This window comes from Ascidia mentula, chromosome 3 (assembly GCF_947561715.1).
Source record: "Ascidia mentula chromosome 3, kaAscMent1.1, whole genome shotgun sequence".
In the NCBI taxonomy this organism is placed as follows: Eukaryota; Metazoa; Chordata; class Ascidiacea; order Phlebobranchia; family Ascidiidae; genus Ascidia; species Ascidia mentula.
Window position 1 is genome coordinate 1,559,262 of NC_138568.1, and position 19,025 is coordinate 1,578,286.

At 37.3% G+C, this 19,025-nt stretch overlaps 1 protein-coding gene across 11 annotated transcripts in view; it reads right to left on the reverse strand.

Moving 5' to 3' along the window:
- Positions 1-527: 527 nt before the first annotated feature.
- Positions 528-19,025, reverse strand: part of LOC145894918 (NACHT, LRR and PYD domains-containing protein 4A-like) — an 85,138-nt gene continuing 66,640 nt past the window's right edge. For 4 of the 11 annotated variants that reach the window (XM_082983628.1, XM_082983632.1, XM_082983631.1 and 1 more), the window contains 19 exons: positions 17,606-18,108; positions 17,431-17,546; positions 17,017-17,350; positions 16,823-16,956; positions 16,547-16,614; positions 16,315-16,351; positions 16,198-16,257; positions 16,094-16,144; positions 14,037-15,847; positions 13,744-13,899; positions 13,077-13,238; positions 11,820-11,990; positions 11,558-11,611; positions 11,208-11,363; positions 10,018-10,179; positions 6,340-6,501; positions 5,177-5,338; positions 2,559-2,711; positions 528-1,443 (listed from right to left, as the gene is read on the reverse strand). In XM_082983628.1, the coding sequence (XP_082839754.1) occupies positions 1,195-1,443; positions 2,559-2,711; positions 5,177-5,338; positions 6,340-6,501; positions 10,018-10,179; positions 11,208-11,363; positions 11,558-11,611; positions 11,820-11,990; positions 13,077-13,238; positions 13,744-13,899; positions 14,037-15,847; positions 16,094-16,144; positions 16,198-16,257; positions 16,315-16,351; positions 16,547-16,614; positions 16,823-16,956; positions 17,017-17,350; positions 17,431-17,546; positions 17,606-18,108 (4,701 nt within the window). In that variant the 3' untranslated portion in view covers positions 528-1,194. Of the gene's footprint in view, positions 1,444-1,500; positions 2,155-2,558; positions 2,712-5,176; positions 5,339-6,339; positions 6,502-10,017; positions 10,180-11,207; positions 11,364-11,557; positions 11,612-11,819; positions 11,991-13,076; positions 13,239-13,743; positions 13,900-14,036; positions 15,848-16,093; positions 16,145-16,197; positions 16,258-16,314; positions 16,352-16,546; positions 16,615-16,822; positions 16,957-17,016; positions 17,351-17,430; positions 17,547-17,605; positions 18,109-19,025 lie in introns of those variants that run through there. The other 7 variants (XM_082983639.1, XM_082983634.1, XM_082983629.1 and 4 more) reach the window with 6 other exon arrangements.

A 19,025-nucleotide genomic window follows, 5' to 3' on the forward strand; every position in this document is an offset into this window, starting at 1 on the left:
TATGAAACGCAAACTTTCTAACTGCGTCACACACGATGTTGACAAAACTACTTCTTTACCGTGGACTTCGGAGGAATATTAAATTTTATGTTTGGACTTACTGGTGACTTCTTTCTGCCACCATAAAAGTAGTTCTCAACAATTTTCTTCCGTCGATCGAAGAAGATTCCGAAGGCGGCAGAAAGCACGAGGGGAACTCAAAATTTCACCACAAGTTTTAAGTTTTACACCCACCTTTAATTTTTTCAACACACCTTGCGACTACAACTATAAAGAAGTTTTTAATCTATTACCGCTTTCACGCTACAAAGTATACACAACATACTCAACCAAAGGCCGTATTTGTAGCCAACTCCAATTGTTCCTAGTTTTCTTCCCGAAAAGTACCGGAGACACTGAAACATTCCCCCCCCCCGGGTGAAAATAATGTTGGGTGACGTCAGTCAAGCTTATCAAGCAGAAAAGCTTAGCTGCACAATGTAACCCACCTTTCAATACAACTTAACAGATGCCTTTTCAAATATCACTTCCCAACCGTAAGCACTTTGTATTGAAAAAGTATGTACAACATATGTCGGGGATTCCCCATAAGCAATTGGCAGCATCGGTTAAGCGCTGGGTGGCGACATCGAGCAGCAATGATCCACAATAACGATTGCACAAAAACCAACATTCAATGTTCAAATATTTACAACATAAACCTTCCACTTCCACCCGCTATAACTTCATCAAACCCATAGATAGATACAGATTTGTTTGAAGTAAATATAAAAACGTGCGCCGATAAAACCGAACAGTAGTTGGTGGAACATCGGTTGTTCTCGTCATCAAACATTTTAGTTACGAATATAAAAAAATCTTCGTTCAAAAACCGACAAAGGGTTGCAAGAATTCACGACATAATGTATCAGAAAACAATGTAATGTGGAAATACTCGATTGTAATCAGTCAAAAATTAATATAAGTCACACGTAAATGTTGAAAGTAATATTTAGTGCGGAAGTAAAAGTATTGTCACAAAATCTGTCGTTCAAAATTGTTAGGAAGGCAGATAACTTTGTACGATAAACCTCTGTTGACGGATTTACACAAGAGAGAAGTAAAGACGAAACTCAGAGCAGGAGACAAAAATATTCGTGTTTCAAAGACGTCCTTGATTGTAAGCAACACAAACAGTAAAACTTGGCGACAATTTCAACGAAACCAGATACATAGAGACGCATTTATATGTTTGGCAAAGAAGTAAAAATGAGAGTTATGGAGACAAACGGTATTAATACGTACATTGTAAATACAAATAACACACAGAAGTTGGATAAAGCACAGAAAAATGTGAAGAATATTTACAAAGCATTTGGGAATGTTTCGTCTTCGTGACATGAAGTAAAAAGGTTTATTGGTGAGAAGTGACAGAAATCCCTGTTGATTCTGGCAGCAAACAGCCTGAAGTAATATATTGTTACTTGTCGTTCAACAGAGCTCAGCGCATTTCTATCTTGGCAAGGTTACAGTTCAAGTAACTGCGTTGGAAAGTTTTTGTACTGGAGGTCAAAATAAACGCTGTTACTGAGATTTCAAGATTTTTGTAAACTTCAAATGCCGTACAGGACTTTTGATAAATGTAAATTTGCAAACACCCATATTTCACATTCTTATTGTTTGTGATAACGATGTTGTACTGAAGGAGCAACCGACCACTAAAAATGTCGAAAGCACAGAAAACTACGGAAAAACTAACATTTGAAGTAAAAATGTTAATGCGCTTCTGGTTCTATAAGTCAGTTGAGATCATTGAAATAAATCCTCGGACGTCGCCCTTAACCAAACAATGGTTTCCGAAACATGCAGCCGAGGCTAACTCTGATGCACCACCTTGTGGTCAGACTGTTGCGGGAGATACGCCACTAGATAGAGCAAGAGATTTTACGAGTTTTGAATCCACTGCTTCACAACTTGGAAATTATCAATGTTTTAGCGAAAAAACGTCATTGAGAAAATTTCTTACGGGTTTAGGAGGAAGTTAATCTCCACAAAAGAATTTACAATCGATCAATCATATTTACTTGCATTTGTTAAACCCAAATATAAGGGATGGATTGAAGTGGAGAGTAGGAGTTAGAGATTCACTTCTTACCAAATTGTCAACTTAGGCTTCTACAATGCAACGGATTGGTTATTTCATGCATCGTTTAACTATAATAACAGTAGTGTTGATGAATGTTTTGTTGTGATTTAAAATTATTTCAGGAGGCAAATATTTTGTGACGTGTACTTATTTCCATAAACGCAACATCCACTCAAACATAATAAAATACTTCTATTCAGTCGAGTTTGTTTATGTGATTTTATTTTAAATCTTAAGGCACATAAACTGAAAATACATGGTAGGTATTGGGTGATGTCGACTTTCTTTATATTAACCCAGTGGTGGCAACCTGAGGCTTGCACATGACACAAGCCTTAATACAAGACAACCCATGAGGTAAACATATTATTATCGTGTTAGTATCAAATAGCAATGACAGTTTGTACGTGGAACAAATAGTTTTTATACTTACAGGGTCTGGCAGGTTCCGAAATTTCCCTTCAAAGTCTTTATCTATCTGTCGACGATTGACTGTAAGCTCATCTTGTATATTGTGAACACACTTGAGTAAGGTTTCTGCCGCATCACCACGTATGAAATTGGCGCGAAGATTCAACTTCCTTATCTGGAAATAAAAGATGAAATTAAGAAATTAGTTCGGATAAATGTGACATTAAATGTTTCCATTTTGTGTGCAATACTGTCTGCAGAGCACTGATCATTATTAGCTTTGCTGGTGCATACTTTTTTTTTACAAAAGCAGTGTTTTACAATTGCTTGTTTGTGTGATTGCGTTATCTTACTAAAAAATTTAAAAGTGTGTTTTTGCGTTGACACGTGCACCATAGTTTTCTTGCTTTTACTTTGGAAGATAATGCTTAAATATGGAGTCGAGTGGACGTGGAATCTCTGCTTGAACACCTGAATTCCATTGAAACGAGTATCGAGTTCACATTGGAACGTAAATACGTCGGGGTGATATCATTTTTTGATGTTTCCATTTGAAGCGAGAACCGGGGGCCTCTCCGCACAAACGTATACTGGTAACTGGCTTATTCCGACAGGTATCTGTCGTTTCGATTTGCGAACCCCATCGCCCACAAGCGTGCTGTAGTGCGTGCACTGTATACAAGAGCGGAAACCTTAGTTTCAGAGGAAGAGGCTCAAAAACAGGAGGTTGGTAATGTGCAGAGTGCGCTTTTAGCGAATGGCCACCCTCGTTCCACCCAGTGGCGAAACCAAGACTAAAGGTGACGAAGGGTGTGGTTGTGTTGTTATATATTTTGCAAGGCCTCCAGGTGTTTAAACGCCCGCCTGTCAGACCGCGTGCTTTGGTTTCGCTTCACAAAGATCGAACGGGAGATGCGTTCGATGCTGGAAGTGTGACCGCATACCCTGTGCTGACTGCGACGGCGTATACATTGGCGAGACTGGCCGCGCCCGACAAACAACGTAAAAGAAACACAAACGCAACGTGGCCAACCGCGGTTACAGCGTTGTCGCAACTTGTGGCGGATGCAGGTGAATTTGGATAAACGACAGTTTTGGACCAAAAAAAGACAAGTTCAAATGGATAAAATAAAGATAATTTCAAACGGATGTTTATCGAATAAATGCACCTGAATTGGCACTGAATGTTAAAAAGCAGACATTTTTTCCTTCAGTTTATCGGCACCTGGTGAACTTCCAAGGCATCGCAGATTATAATGTTTTTAAATTACGCCATTGTTTACATTCTGGTTTGTTTTAAATTACGTCAATGAAAGTGTTGCAGCTTCTGCGATACACAAATTTGTAAGTTTCGTGCACGAGCATATGAAAGAGAAAAAATCTGGAACGTCATAGGCTTGACTCTAATTGTCCAGTGTTCTTGTGGAGATGTGTGGTTGTACGTTGATGCGCATTTTCGGCTTGCTACTTCCCACCCCCAATTTATTATGTTTTTCGCGCTTTCTCGCGTTGTTTACACTCACGCACTTTGTCATACAGAAGGTCGATTGCATGACGGCAAAACGTCGATTAAATAAATTTTACCGCAAAGTTCAAAATTGATTAAATAATGCTTGAATATATTTCGAAAAAAATTATTTTTCACTGAATACGACAAGACAAAATTCTTGGCACACAAAGAATGATTTTTTCATATGAGTTTCCCAGCTAATAGAAATTGCTTGGTAGCGTGGACCTCTTGTACCCCTCTCTCTGTATACGACTATGCGTCATCCAGAATTACACATGGCTCCAACTTAGTAACACGTTTGTGACTTTGGTCGCAGTTATATGCTTGGAATGCCACGAGACCCAATAAATCAAATGGCTTATTACAAGGAATAAACAAACTCATTTTTGAATTCGGCCTTTCAGGTTTTTTTTATTGAGGGGAGTGTACAAATATCTTCAAAGAATATTCGTATTCGTATGTTGAGCGTTAGTATTACTGTTACTTGTGATAGAGTTTTACAAACTACCAATGTCTACGTCTGCCCTATTTTGGCAATAAAAGACGGTTTGTGTAACTGTGTTACGCTACCGAAAACTGAAACGCATCTTCAAACAGAGACCTTGTCACGCTTTTTGCATTGGAGGTGACATCACTTTCAATCAAGTGCCAAACCACTTTCCGCTTAACAGATTTAAAATAAAATTTCTTTTTTTTAAAGAATTTGGCGCTGATTAGCGCAAGAGTAATTAAAATCGGTAGATATTTCAGAAAAAGCAAACAGCGTGAAAAGGCCGGTGTTTGAAGTTCTGATGAAATACTTCGGACTTTGAATTCAACATTGTAATTTGTGAGAAAATACTGCTAACAAATTTTCCATTAATACGATGTAACCTATTGTAATACCAACCCAGACGAAGTTCGAATGATCGTGTTACAAGTTATCGTGGAATGGTAATCATTGGTGCGGAACGCTTTGGACTGTAAAACATTTTTTGATTCTGCCAGAATGACGATTGAAATTCAAACCAAGGTAGTGCAGCAAGTACTTTTAAACAGAATAAAGTTATGTGTGGTGAACGATTCCAGATTATCCAAGTGTGTCGTGACCCTAAAAAGTTTGGAAACCACTGGTCTAACATACAACTTACTGGTTTCTTAAGTTGTGATATGGAATTTGCAATCTTACAGATTCCACCACTTGTCATCCTACAACTAAACAGAGACAGATCCTCAATCCACTGAATACATGAAGCAATAGCAGATGCACTTTCATCATCAACTTTGTTCCCATCAAGAATCAACCACGTCATCTGAAACAAATGAGAAATTACTGGAATCAGTTTTTATGTGAACAATATCATTGTTATCAATTATGACGTCACAGCGGCAGAACAATCACTTGGTGAATTTAATCGTTGAGCTCCGGTAGCTCAGTCAGTTAGAGAAAGAATCCGAATTACACATGGCTCCAACTTAGCGACACGTTTGTGACTTTGGTCGCAGTTATATGTTTGCAATGCCACGAGACCCAATAAAATCAAATGGCTTATTACAAAAAATAAACAAACTTATTAAAGATTTTGAATTGGCTCTTCTGGGGATTTATAAAGGGGAGTGTACAAATATTGCGTAGGAATTTTCCTATTTTGTTATATCTCAAGCATTTGCCTTCACTATCTTTTCAATAAAAGACGGTTTGTGCAACTGTGTTACGTCAACGAAGCCTGAAACGCGTATTTTGCGGTGCTGCGTGCGCCATAGTTTTATTTGCTTACACTACTAACAAAGTTTTATCAATATTATGTAACCTGTTATAATATAAACCCAGAAGAAGTTTGAATGTCCGGGCAAAAAGTTCATGTGAAATAGTAATCATTAGTGCGGATCGCTTTTGTCGACAAAACACTTTTAGATTCGACCAAAATGATGACAGATTTCAAACCAAAGTAGTGTAACCAGTATTTTTGTTTTAATATAACTTTATCTTGAACAAAATAAAGTTAGGTTTGGCGAAAGATTCCAAATCATCCAAGAGTGTCATGACTATAAGACAGTGATTCCCAACCTTTTTGTGGTTGCGTACAACTTGGAGGGAAAACAATTTCGACGCGTACCACCTAGTTGAGTGTTACAAAGTAACCTAGGGGATGAAGTAACGAACATTTCGGGATCACTTGCGATTTTTCAATTCGAACTATATCCGCTAATACGGTAAGGTGCTCGCGTACCACCTGGAATGCCGTCGCGCACCATCGGTTGGGAAACACTGCCCTAAGAAGTTTGGAAACCACTGGTCTAACATACAACTTACTGGTTTCTTAAGTTGTGATATGGAATTTGCAATCTTGCAGATTCCACCACTTGTCATCTCACAATACCCCAGAGACAGATTCTCAATCCACTGAATACATGAAGCAATAGCAGATGCACTTTCATCATCAACTGTGTTCGCACAAAGTTCCAACGACGTCATCTGAAACAAATCAAAAATTGCTGGAATCAGTTTTTATGTCAACAATGTATCATTGTATCAATTATGACGTAACAGAGGCAGAACAATCACTTGGTGAATTTATTCGTTGAGCTCTGGTAGCTCAGTCAGTTAGAGAAAGAACCCGAATTACACATGGCTCCAACTTAGTAACACGTTTGTGACTTTGGTCGCAGTTATATGCTTGCAATGCCACGAGACCCAATAAAATCAAATAGCTTATTACAAGGAAAAAACAAACTTATTGAAGATTTTGAATTGGCTCTTCTAGGGTTAAATAAAGGACAGTGTACAAATATTGCGTAGGAATTTTCTTGTTTTGTGATTTTGTTATACTTCAATCGTTTGCCTTCACTAATTTTTCAACAAAAGACGGTTTGTGTAACTGTGTTAGGTCAACGAAAACTGAAACGCATATTTTGCGGCAGTGCGTGTGCTATAGTTTTAATTGCTTACACTACTAACAAAGTTTTTATCATTATTTTGTAACCTGTTATAATATAAACCCGGAAGAAGTGTTAATGTTCGTGTAAAAGGTCAATTGAAATTGTAATCATTAGTGCGGAACGCTTTTGTCGACAAAACACTTTTAGATTTGACCAAAATGAAGACAGATTTCAAACCAAGTAGTGTAGCCAGTATTTCTGTTTTAATAAATCTTCTTCCTAAATATAATAAAGTTAGGTTTGGCAAACGATCCCAAATCATCCAAGAGTGTCATGACCCTACGACAGTGATTCCCAACCTTTTTGTGGTTGCGTACAACTTGGAGGTTAAACAATTTCGACGCGTACCACCTAGTTGAGTGTTACAAAGTAACCTAGGGCATGAGGTAACGAACATATTGGGATCACTTACAGTTTTTTCAATTTGAACTATATCCGCAAATTACGGAAAGGTGCTCGCGTACTACCTGGAATGCCGTCGCGTACCACTGGTTGGGAAACACTGCCCTAAGAAGTTTGGAAACCACTGGTCTAACCTACAACTTACTGGTTTCTGAAGTTGTGATATGGACATTTTGTTAACTAATGTTTGGAAAAGCATTGGACGATCGAAGCTTGAGGCCACTAGCGTTGCTTACCGATCCGCCTCCGGTCTTCCCCTGAATATTATTATTTCATGCCGGTTGAAGGTTTACGTTCCAAATAAAGATATCACGAGGGTGCTTACGTTTTGCGTAACACGGCTTGACAATTGAGAGTATTCTGGGAAGAGACTACTTTAAGGAACTGAAGATTTTTCTGGACAACATTTTGTATGGAACAAGAAAGCTGTCCATAAAGTTGTTGTCTGGAATTGAATCGCATAAAGATGTCCAACAAGATTGCAAGAGAATTTGCATCGATTTTCCTAATTTGTTTAAAAAAAGGTTGGAAACGTTACAAGGCGTCGAGTTAGAGGTGCAGTTTAAACACAACCCAACTCCAGTATATCACAAACCAAGGCAGGTTCCGTTTGCTCTGCTTGACGATTTGAACCAATGTTACGAAGCAGGAATTCGAATCAGAAAATGGACGTCAGCAGGGGAACACCGGTAGTTCCAGTAAGGAAGTCTTCATGACCAGGTTGGATATCTGATAAAGTGCGTGGCGATTACTCGGTGACGGTTAATCCCCAACTAGACACACACCGCCCGCCACTGCCGTTACCAAGCTATTTGATGCAGCAATTGGGAGAAGGTTACGGTTTTACCAATATGACCTGGCAGATGCATACAACCAGGTCAGACTTGGTACCGAAAGCTGAAAGAGTTTAGCGCTTAGCACTCATCGAGGTGCTTTTCTTTGAAATGTTCTGCCGTTCGGAATATCGTCGGCACCGGGTTACTTCCAAAAGTTGATAAACGACATCACACATGATTTATCAGGTGTAGCGGTATTTTTTGGATGACATCCTTGTCAGTGGCTCTTCTAAAGAATATCATTTGCGGAATTTGCTTCAACTTAATGAAAAATGTCTACGTTGACGGTTGGAAAAATGCAAATTCGCACCATGGGCATCTTCCCACTATGGAGTGTATTGCCAAAGGAAGCAGAGTCGACGATGTCATAAAAATGCTCCCATCTGAAACTGTGTCGATCCTCCGATGATTTTTAGGTGCTGTTCAGTTTTACAGAAAGATTCTGCCCCCGGAGTTTTCAACAGTCGCAGAACCGTTGTACAGGCTAACGAAAAAGGCAGTTGTTGGAGTTTTTTCAGTTTCTTTTCAAACAAAAATTTATTTTGATGACTATCCACAAACCCTTGTCGTTGATTTTCAGACCGACGAAGGCTGTTTCAACGTTTGAAGCAAATCGTTTAGCAAAATGGGCGATGCTACTCAACCAGTTCTCTTATGATATTGAGTACAGAAAAACTTCCAACATTCACAATACCGACGCTCGTAGTCGTCTTCCAGCTGGAAAGTATCTCACATTTGATGATGAGGAAACCGCCGTTTATACGGATACGGTATGTTCGATTACTATCAAGTGAAGCCCGCAGACGTGACAGCTATATTTGTCCGGGGCTATGAGGTAAACTCAAGAAGGTTGGCAAAATTAACATTTCGACAAGGGAAGTTCGCTCAGTCGTTGCAGTCAGATTACAGATTCCTAAGCATCAGTCACGGTTGCTTAATGTACGGCTGCAGAGTTGTGAAACCTGCAAAACTTCAACCCGAAATTACCAAGTTGTTGCATTATGGTCACTTGGGAATGCAAAAGATGAAGCGATTGGTAAGAAAAGCTGATACAGGGTCAAATATTGACAAAGACATCATGGATACGTGTCGCAAATGCCACAACCGTGGCGAGCATCAAAATGCTTCACCGAAAGCTTCATTGTATCCTTGGGTTTTACCTGAAAAACCTTGGTGTCGACCACATGAGGGCCATGCCAATGACTTTATGGGTCACAATGGACGCGGAATGGGAATGGTTATTCGACTAGACAACTTCTCAACAATCAGCAAATGCGTACGAAGATTGACGCGCTTATACCTTCAACACTCATATTACTCAGGATAAATTGTCGAGAGAAACTTCAGACGCGAACTCGACAAAACATCGCAGTGCACGGACTGCGTATAAAGTAGGGAAGCCATGCTACGCATTGCACTACGGCTCAAAACATGACCGTGCACCATGTTGGGTTCCAGCTGTAATAAAGGAAATTCACGGAACCCGATCTGTTGCAGTGAAAGTGCTGCCACGCGGGCAAGTGTGCCGCCGCCACATTGAGCAACTGCGCCATGTGCTGTTGCTTGTGCGAATTTGAGCTTAATATGGACAGTTTTAATGAAGCATTTAAATTAAACAATCATTTTCGTAAACAGGTTCAAACTGTATGCATCAAGTGCAATCACTTGACTGTATTAAATTTTTCCTGAAATTGTTGTCTAAATATAGTTGAAAAAAGTCCACTTTAAATTTGGTGTGGCGAACGAATCCAGAACATCAAACTGTGTCATGACCCTAAAAAGTTTGGAAACCTCTGGTCTAACATACAACTTACTGGTTTCTCAAGTTGTGATATGGAATTTGCAATCGTACAGATTCCACCACTTGTCATATTGCAATTAAACAGAGACAGATCCTCAATCCACTGAATACATGAAGCAATAGCAGATGCACTTTCATCATCAACTGTGTTCCCAACAAGATTCAACGACTTCATCTGAAATTATTTCATATACAAATTAGTTACAAGCGGACAACTATTGATTTTTCCCGTGAATATTTTATCATAACTTCAAATATATCCGGGTTTCACATGAATACTGTTGTTAGTTTAAATTACTAAAAGTTGTCTTAATTTCCTGCCCCCCAACTATCCTTCATGTAAAACCAATTCCTTGATTCAACTACAAACTGGGGGATATGCCAAAACGAACACGAACCCGAAGATTCTGCAAATGGCAGCTTAATTTTAATATTTGTGTGAAGCTGAATAATAAGTGATATTCCAGGGCAAATATTTATTAGTGCGTATAATGATAGTTTTGTAATATAGCGTATTATAAAATTATATAATGCTATAACTTAATACCAATCATTTAACACCATTTTATAATTATGGTGGCCGCAAAAAATTATAATGTGGCTAATTTGTGGAAGTTTATCAAACTCCCTAAATAAAAAAGCCAAAGCTAAAGGTGCTGCTCATCATAATGCTGGTAAAGGTTTTGAACTCATACAGCATTATGATGAACAGCATTCTAGCTTTGGCTTTTTATTTAGAATATTTAACTACACAAACTTTGCACCCAATTATCAAACTGTGTTTGCAGAATTCTGATGTCTGTAATTAGTCGTAGCCTGAGCAACATACTTGCAAGCATGATACAGGCCAAGCTAATGGTGACGTCACACTTTACACACGAATATATTCATTTTGTGCAAAAATGTGTCGCATTATTTAAAGTAAAAATACTTTTATTTTGATGGCAAAGTTTTCAAGCAAATGAACAATAAACATGATACATAAAATAGCACCAATAAAACCATAAGGGTTATCATGTCAAGCGTCCATGTATTGCCACGAAACTTGAATCTTTGTCAATTTGGGCAACTGCAATGTGACAGGAAAAATCTCATGTGTGACTTCAAGATATTTATCGGTCACCACATTTCCAATATATAACAATTTGCTAAGGTTAAGGCATATTGACAAATGCTCAGTTTTGACCAATTCAGCAATTATACCTTCTGTTTTATTGCTTCAGCCACTTCTTGTATCCCATCCCCACTAACTTTTTTCATTGTAAGTTCAAGGGTTGGAGGAAATAAATGTAAAACACACGACAAAGCAAAAGCTTCTTCATCACCATCCACTGTAAGCTGGTTTGGAATGGAATTAATCTGAGAATAACATGTTGGTTTACACAAAGTTGTTTAACCACTAAATATGGATACTTCGAAAAAAATTGTTTTTTTTTGTCAACACAAATACTGGATAAAGTGTCATATGTTAATTTGACTTCAACATATGTAAACAAAGTAACCTAAGTAAAATCCAGATATACAGACAAGTTTATTTTACAATGCTTACAAACCTCAAACACTGAATCAACAAATTTGGTTGTTATGTCCTCTTTCTTTACTGAAGTCTGAAAAAACAAATTAATCGTCGTCATTCAGTACATATTGACAAATAACAGCAGGGCTGACATAGACTGTTACGTAAAACAGAAAAACTATCAAGCTTTTGAAAAATGTTTTATGTAGTTCTTTGTAAATGCATCTACAATAGTAGCATTCCCTCATATACTAAAAGTGTTTTGATTTTTTCTTGGCAAAACATTAAATGCTGGTAACCTTTGAAATGCAAGAAATAAGATCACATTTTTCAATCACATGGATGCCATTCTCTGATATTTGAAACTTGGACGTGTAAAGCTTGTTAACATTTTTGTGGACAGCTTCATCCATGATCAGTGGTAATTGAGATTTTGAAACCAGAGTTCCACTGATATCCAAAGATTCCATCTGCAATGATAGGAATATGTGGTTTTACACAAAAAACATTTAAAAGCCAAACAATGCTCTTGCTATTTTTAAAAAGGGCGATAAAAAAACTTTTAGGAATGCTTTTCAAAATTAATTCCAGCAACCCATTGTTCCCATGCAAATAATAACAACTGAATTTAATCAGTTAATATGTTAAAATTAGGATAAAAATTTATATTGTTTAGTTCAGAAGTTGGCAATCCACAGTTTTGCAGCCGCTTCCTGCTTTTTAGTTTGTGGAGTATCTCTGTAGGGATGGGCAATATAGAATAATACACTGTTCTAGAACATTCTAGAATAGTTAAATCGAATCCAGAATACCGAATCCTATTCTGTTTTTGTTTTAGCTTGTGCACTAAAGCAAAACATTTTTTTTACATGACTCCAACAACAAAACACAATCAAAGAATAAATTTATTGCACTGTAATAGATTTAGGCTCTCTATGTGCTTGCCTGCCAAGTGACAACGTAATTTTGTGGCTGTCAAACCTGCACGTCACAACCGTAGCACCTTATTTACTCGATTGTAAGCCGCGGCTTATAAAGTTGTTTAAGCAACCATTTGTGATTTTGACAATCAAGGGCGACTTGTATTACTCAATGTCAAGCGGATAATTTGTCTGCGGCTCTGATTTTCAGTGAAATTAACCTTTAACTCGCTCTGTCGTACCAATACTTTTTATCAAACACATTTATCAGCATACCTGACAATTTTAAACAACAGATTTGTTGACAATTATTGTTGTAGGGCACTGAACATTAACATTTACGTGCGGTTTACATTCGATGGTGGCTTATATAAATTTTTTAACGCTGTCGCATGCGCAAATACGGAAAGTTACCGTACATAGAAGATAAATAACGAAACCTTTTATTCGGTTTGAACACAATTTGGAAAAATATGCCTAACCAATTTAAACTTAGATTTTTGAGATCCGAAATTAAGTTTAGCACAAATCAATGCTGACTGGATTTAAAAATCCTAAAGTTGATGACTTCATTGCAGTCATGCGAACAGATGTTGAAACATACATATAGAACCACTGGTCTAACAAACAACTTACTGGTTTCTCAAGTTGTGATATGGAATTTGCAATCTTACAGATTCCATTACTTGTCATCCAGCAATATGGCAGAGACAGATTCTCAATCCATTGAATACATGAAGCAATCGCCGATGCACTTTCATCATCAACTGTGTTCCTATCAAGTCTCAAATACGTCATCTGAAATAAAAATATGTTTACAAGCCGTATCTCATCCAGCAAAAAAAAAAATTAAACATCCCGACTGGCAAAGATTTAAAAACTGTTATAAAACGTCACCCAACAGAGTGAAAGCTAAAAGTATAATGCAACTAGCAACGTTGCATAATGAAACTAAATTGGTTGCCGATGCTGTCATGTATGTTATTGATACCAAATGACCTTTTGGAAAAAAATTTGTACCTTTATCAGCAAGTACTACTTTAGGGCTTGTTGATAGTTGTCTAACAACCACAATAACAATAGTTTAATAAATATTACCAGTACTGGCATAAGAGCCTACAGTATAGAGTTTACAATACAAGTTACATCACAAAGCAGTACTGTGTGTGTAAATTACACTTAGGACACATCGTTAACCACAACTTTAGAGTAACTTGCATTCCATGTTTATAAAACATTGCTGTTTGCTACAGTTTTCTGAAGTCACCGACGATCACCAATTTTGTGTATGCATACAACTTACTGGTTTCCGAAGTTGTGATATGGAATTTGCAATCATACAGATTCCACCACTTGTCATCTCACAATCCTCCAGAGACAGATTCTTAATCCACTTAATACATGAAGCAATAGCAGATGCACTTTCACCATCAACTGTGCGAAGTTGCAGCTCAGTCAACTGAAACGAATGTTCACATATATCTTAGTGGTAAACATGGTGATGTAAAGCAAATTTATGTCTCATTGACAATTCCAAAAAAGTTGTTTTTAGTTCTTACAATAACAAAAAACTCTTAATATGATATAATGTCATACCTGTATACGTTGACATAACTGATTCAACAAAACTTTCAAACTTCCATGATAAAAACGACAAGTCCCTAAAATGTTTATGTTGTACGATTTTGGGGATTTGTTTAAAACACCTACAATGCTATGAACATCAGTTAGAAGTAATTTTCCTTTCAGACTAAATGTTACTGGCAACAAATTTAGACAGTCTTTATCGAATTCTTTGTTGTCAGCTTCATGTAACCATGAGAAAATTCGCACAAGCATTTCTTCCTCAACTTCTTCTTTTTGTAGTTCTTCGCAACAGAACCCCTTAAGTAGATTTTTTTTCTTAGCAACTTCTTTGTACTCTATGTTGCTGAAACAAACTTTTGCAGCTTCATTAGCCTCATCATTACAAAGTCCAAAAACAAACTTTGCAACAACTTCCCATCTGTTTGTTTTAAGTTGGGGAAGTAATTTAGAAAACTCTTCAACACTCAAAAAAAAGACAAGGTAACAAGCAGTGAAATATTCCTGCCAAGTCAAATGTGAAAAGTAGCTCTTAATATGAGAATCCATAAACGCCATGTTCCAATTTTCATCAGTCACAAATGTTGTAAGAAGCCCCCTTAATGTATCTGGCTCAATTCCTACTTCTCTCAGGTCATCCTGAGAAAAAACAAGTTTGCTATCTTTAAAACCATTCCATGCCAATCTAGCTATTTTGTTCAAATATTCTTCTTTTTTCCTTTTTTCCCCCCTGATAAAGTCCTGCCTAAAATAGTATTGGAATCCATTTGCAAAAACATGAGTAAGAGAGTGAAATCGGCCATCATGATCCTCTTTAAGACTTTTCCAGATGACAAAGGCAATAAAAATGCATTTTGCTGGGACATAGCAAGAAAATGAGAAGTTGGGATTATCTTTTATGACATTCCACACTTCAGCACCCCTATCTCTACAAATCTGGTTGCAAAGTTTTTCTTGGGATTTTTCGTTAAGGCCCATAACTTCAGCAACAAACAATGGTCGATGTTTTGCATCAATTGAGAAAAAGTGCTTTTGTCGTGAAGTGAAAACTTTCTTTGCATCTTTGAGCAATTTACCCATCATAAGAGCATAGATATAAAGTAATGGTTTATTCTCTTTTGTGGGATCGAATGCTTTGAATTCTAAATCCCAATCTGCTGCAGCCTCATCTAAGCCATCCATTGTAATAAATACATTTTCTGATATTAGCATTTTGAGAAAACAAGCTTCACTGTTTTTCTTTATTGGTGAATCTGTGTAGGAATCCAAAAATAAGGAGTTTTTCAACAAAAAATCAACAAATGTTGTGGGAGTATCAAAGTCAATGTTTTTCACTGAGATGTAAAAACAATATTGAGTTTCTTTAACATTCTCTATTGCACCATGCATTGCTTTTTCAGTTATTACTTTGGATAGTGTCGTTTTCCCAATCCCTGGTTGTCCAATTAATGCTAATGTGTTTGCAAATTGAGGCTGTTTTCTATCTTTTGCTACAATTTCTGCTCTAGCAAATAATTCTTCAACTGATACTTTACTGTCCTGTTTCAAGTCTATTGTCTCATAATCTTTTCTCCTGTTGTAATGTCCATCTTCATCACTGTAATATTCATCTTCATCACTGTAATATTCATCTTCATCACTGTAATAACCACCCTCATAGTAGAACTCTGTAGATCTGGCAGGGTTCACTGCTTTTTTTGGTTTATCTGCTATGTCCAGTTCACAAACTTCAATATGCTGCCCAGTCAACACTTGAAAACTTTTGTTGCTGCATTGGATTTTAGCACTTTTGTGCAGCAAATCTTGAATCAGCTTGAAGTCATCTAAAATAAAATTGTGACATAGAATTTCCACATGTTACAAGTCCACGATATGATAAATAAAAACATGGATTAACACACAAAATAGTATTTCCAGGATATTTTGTAAGAATATTCATCAATTAATTTATAAAAAAGTAAGGAAATGAACAAAACCTTACGATAAATCTTTTGACAGTTTTTAACTTTTCTCAGCACATTACCAACTACTTATGACAACAAAATCTTGCCATTTAGAATACTACTTACTCTCACTGAGTTCATCTAGTTTGTTGTCATTTGAAGTGTTTCCATAATTGTCTGTAATATTTAAAAAAATCTTAATAAACACCAAAACAGATTTCATCACTTACATATATCACGCCCTGCTGTGTGAAATGTGGGGTTTCCTTTGAAATTACTTTTGGATATTTCTGCGAACAAAGACATTAGTCAAACTTTTAAATGAGGACAAAATATTTGTTAATTACCTGTTTTGTTGGAAGAAAGTACTGAGCTTCCATGTGTCTATAAATGTAATTTTACTTTTCAATTACGAAAGTAACCCTAAATTGATTCGCTAAATTTCAGCAGAATTTCACCATTGAATTCACTTTAAAATGTCTTATCCGACACCAGGAACAGTTACAATGAAAAATATTGTGGCAAATAATGCCACAAAAATGATGAATATACCTATTTTATGTAGTAGTCTAGACATACCTGACGGCTCACTTGGTTCTGGCACAAATTCGAACTGTTACCATCATGATATTGGTCCATTGTAGTTGCTATTGGTGCAAAAAAAATTTGATCAATTTACCTTGTTTTCTTCAACATGTAATAAAAATTATTTTTTTGCAAAACGCAGTTCTTGTTCTTTCATCAAATATTCCAATCAACCTTACACAGGCAAAAATCTTTTCACATTAAAAAATAGAACTGTATATGTATCAACTTTAAACATGATGTGATACAGTTACTATGAGAACTCTTTACCATGAGGGTTTTGGGTTTGGTTGCCCACGGTTTGATTGTGACTCATTGGTGCTCTAGTATTTTGTGCAACTTCTCTAGGATTTACACCAACATTTTCCGAACGAGGTTGTTGAGTTTGTTGTGTAAAGTTTTGCCTGTAAATGGTGTTTTTCAATAAAACAAGTTAAGCACAATGAAGATGTGTTTCTACATACGTTGGGTGGGTGGGTGCAAGTTGTGATACTTGCTGGTTTTGAGCGATCACTTGAGGTTCAATTTCTTGTTCATAGTTACGCAAAGTTGGTTGTGCACTTCGAGTGGGAATCATTCCACTGGTGTGCATAATAGCTTGACAGGAATACCCCCATGCTGGTTGGTAATGAAACGGATGCCACCCACCAACATATTGGTGGGGTGAATATTCTATGGGATTGGGGTAAGGTTGTGGGGGTGGAGGAGTGTATCGAGTGTGGGGAGGGAGATTCCCTAATTGTGATGGATGGCTTTGAAGTGTTGCATCTGAATCTGCTGATATTCTTTGATAGAATTCTGTAAATTTGCATATTTTTAAATTTATTTCAAATGAAATTAGCATTACTTTGAACACAGTTATTATGAGAACTCTTTACCAGGAGGGTTTTGGTTTCGCACAGTTGGAAGATTATGACTCATTGGTGCTCTAGTATTTGGTGCAGCTTCACTTAGACTTGCACCAACATTTTCCGAACAAGGTGTAAAGTTTTGCCTGTAAATAGTGTTTTAAATAAAACAAGTAAAGCACAATGAAGATGTGTTTCTACAAACGTTGGGTGGGTCGGTGCAAGTTGTGAAGACACTTGCTGGTTTCCAGCGATCACTTGAGGTTCAATTCCTTGTGCATAGTTATGCAAAGTTGGTTGTGCACTTCGAACAGGAATCACTCCTCTTGGGTGCATAATAGCTTGATGGGAATTCCTCAATCGTTGTGGATAGTATTGGTTATAGAATGGATAATATGGATAGGGAGAATATCCCATGGGATTAGGGTAAGGTTGTGAGGGTTGAGGAGTGTATTGAGGGTGGCAATTCCCTAATTGTGATGGATGGCTTTGAGGTGTTGCATAAAGATGAGATGTTGATGGTACACTAAGATGTTGAGAGGTTACATATTCGTTGGGATGCCAAACATTAGATTGCTGGGGTATTTGTGGGTGTGGAAAGTATTGAGTTTGGTTGCAAGCTAGTACATTGGTTGCCTGTGGGATTCCTTGACCTGGTTGTGTTGATTGTTGATTGTTTGTTTGTCCAACATCATGAGGTAAGGAATCCTGAAACAATGGAAAAACAAACATTATTATGTTTTTACCAGTTATGTGCTGCACCAGATCTAGGTGCTTAAGGCCCCATATCAGTATTAATTCCCAAAAATCCAAGTTTTGAAGGCTATCAGCATAAACACCCATACTGAGTGATTTGCTTTTTTGCCCACAACAATTCCTGTGGTCGGTGACCCATGAAGATCTACTGGTACTATTCAAGAAAAAAAAATTGATTGCAGCTGCATCGGACAAAACACAGCAAGGATCTGAGGAGCCTCCAGGAGGATCTTAAGTCCTATAGGATAGCAAAAACAGCAAACGAAGCAACTTTCCTGTGCCCCTTTTTTGCCATTGCATAGAAAAGGGTTGGGGCCAACATTAAATAGCAATTTGGATGAGGTTTTTGTGATTCATTTTTTACAAAACCAGCTTTCATTATATGTGCAAAAAAAGCCATAATATTGCAAAGCTGCAGACAGGGTGTGTACACGCACTGTTTCGACCTGTAAGGTCTCATCAGTGCAGCTGTTGTGTGGCACTGTGCTAGCTTTTACACTACCAGGCACACTAGTCTCTACTTTGTGGTACCTTTCGGTCAACGTCGATCTGCAGGGTACCCTACTGAGTACCGAACAACAGAGACGACGAACAACTGTGGAGCGCACTATGGCCAAACGGAAGGCAAAAACATATTTTACAATGGTGTTTTTGCCTTTTGCACTATCGGTTACCTAGCAGATCCGTTTGGCCGTCGTCTCTGTTTTTTTGGTTCGTCGTCTCTGTTGTTCGGTATATTTGTTGATTTCAAACAAATGACAATTCTTAATTATTTATGTTGGCACACATTTACTAAATCTCAGGTTGCTAAATCTCAGAACAAACAAGTTGTTTTTGTTGAAAGGATTTGATTGCCTCTCTTTAATTTA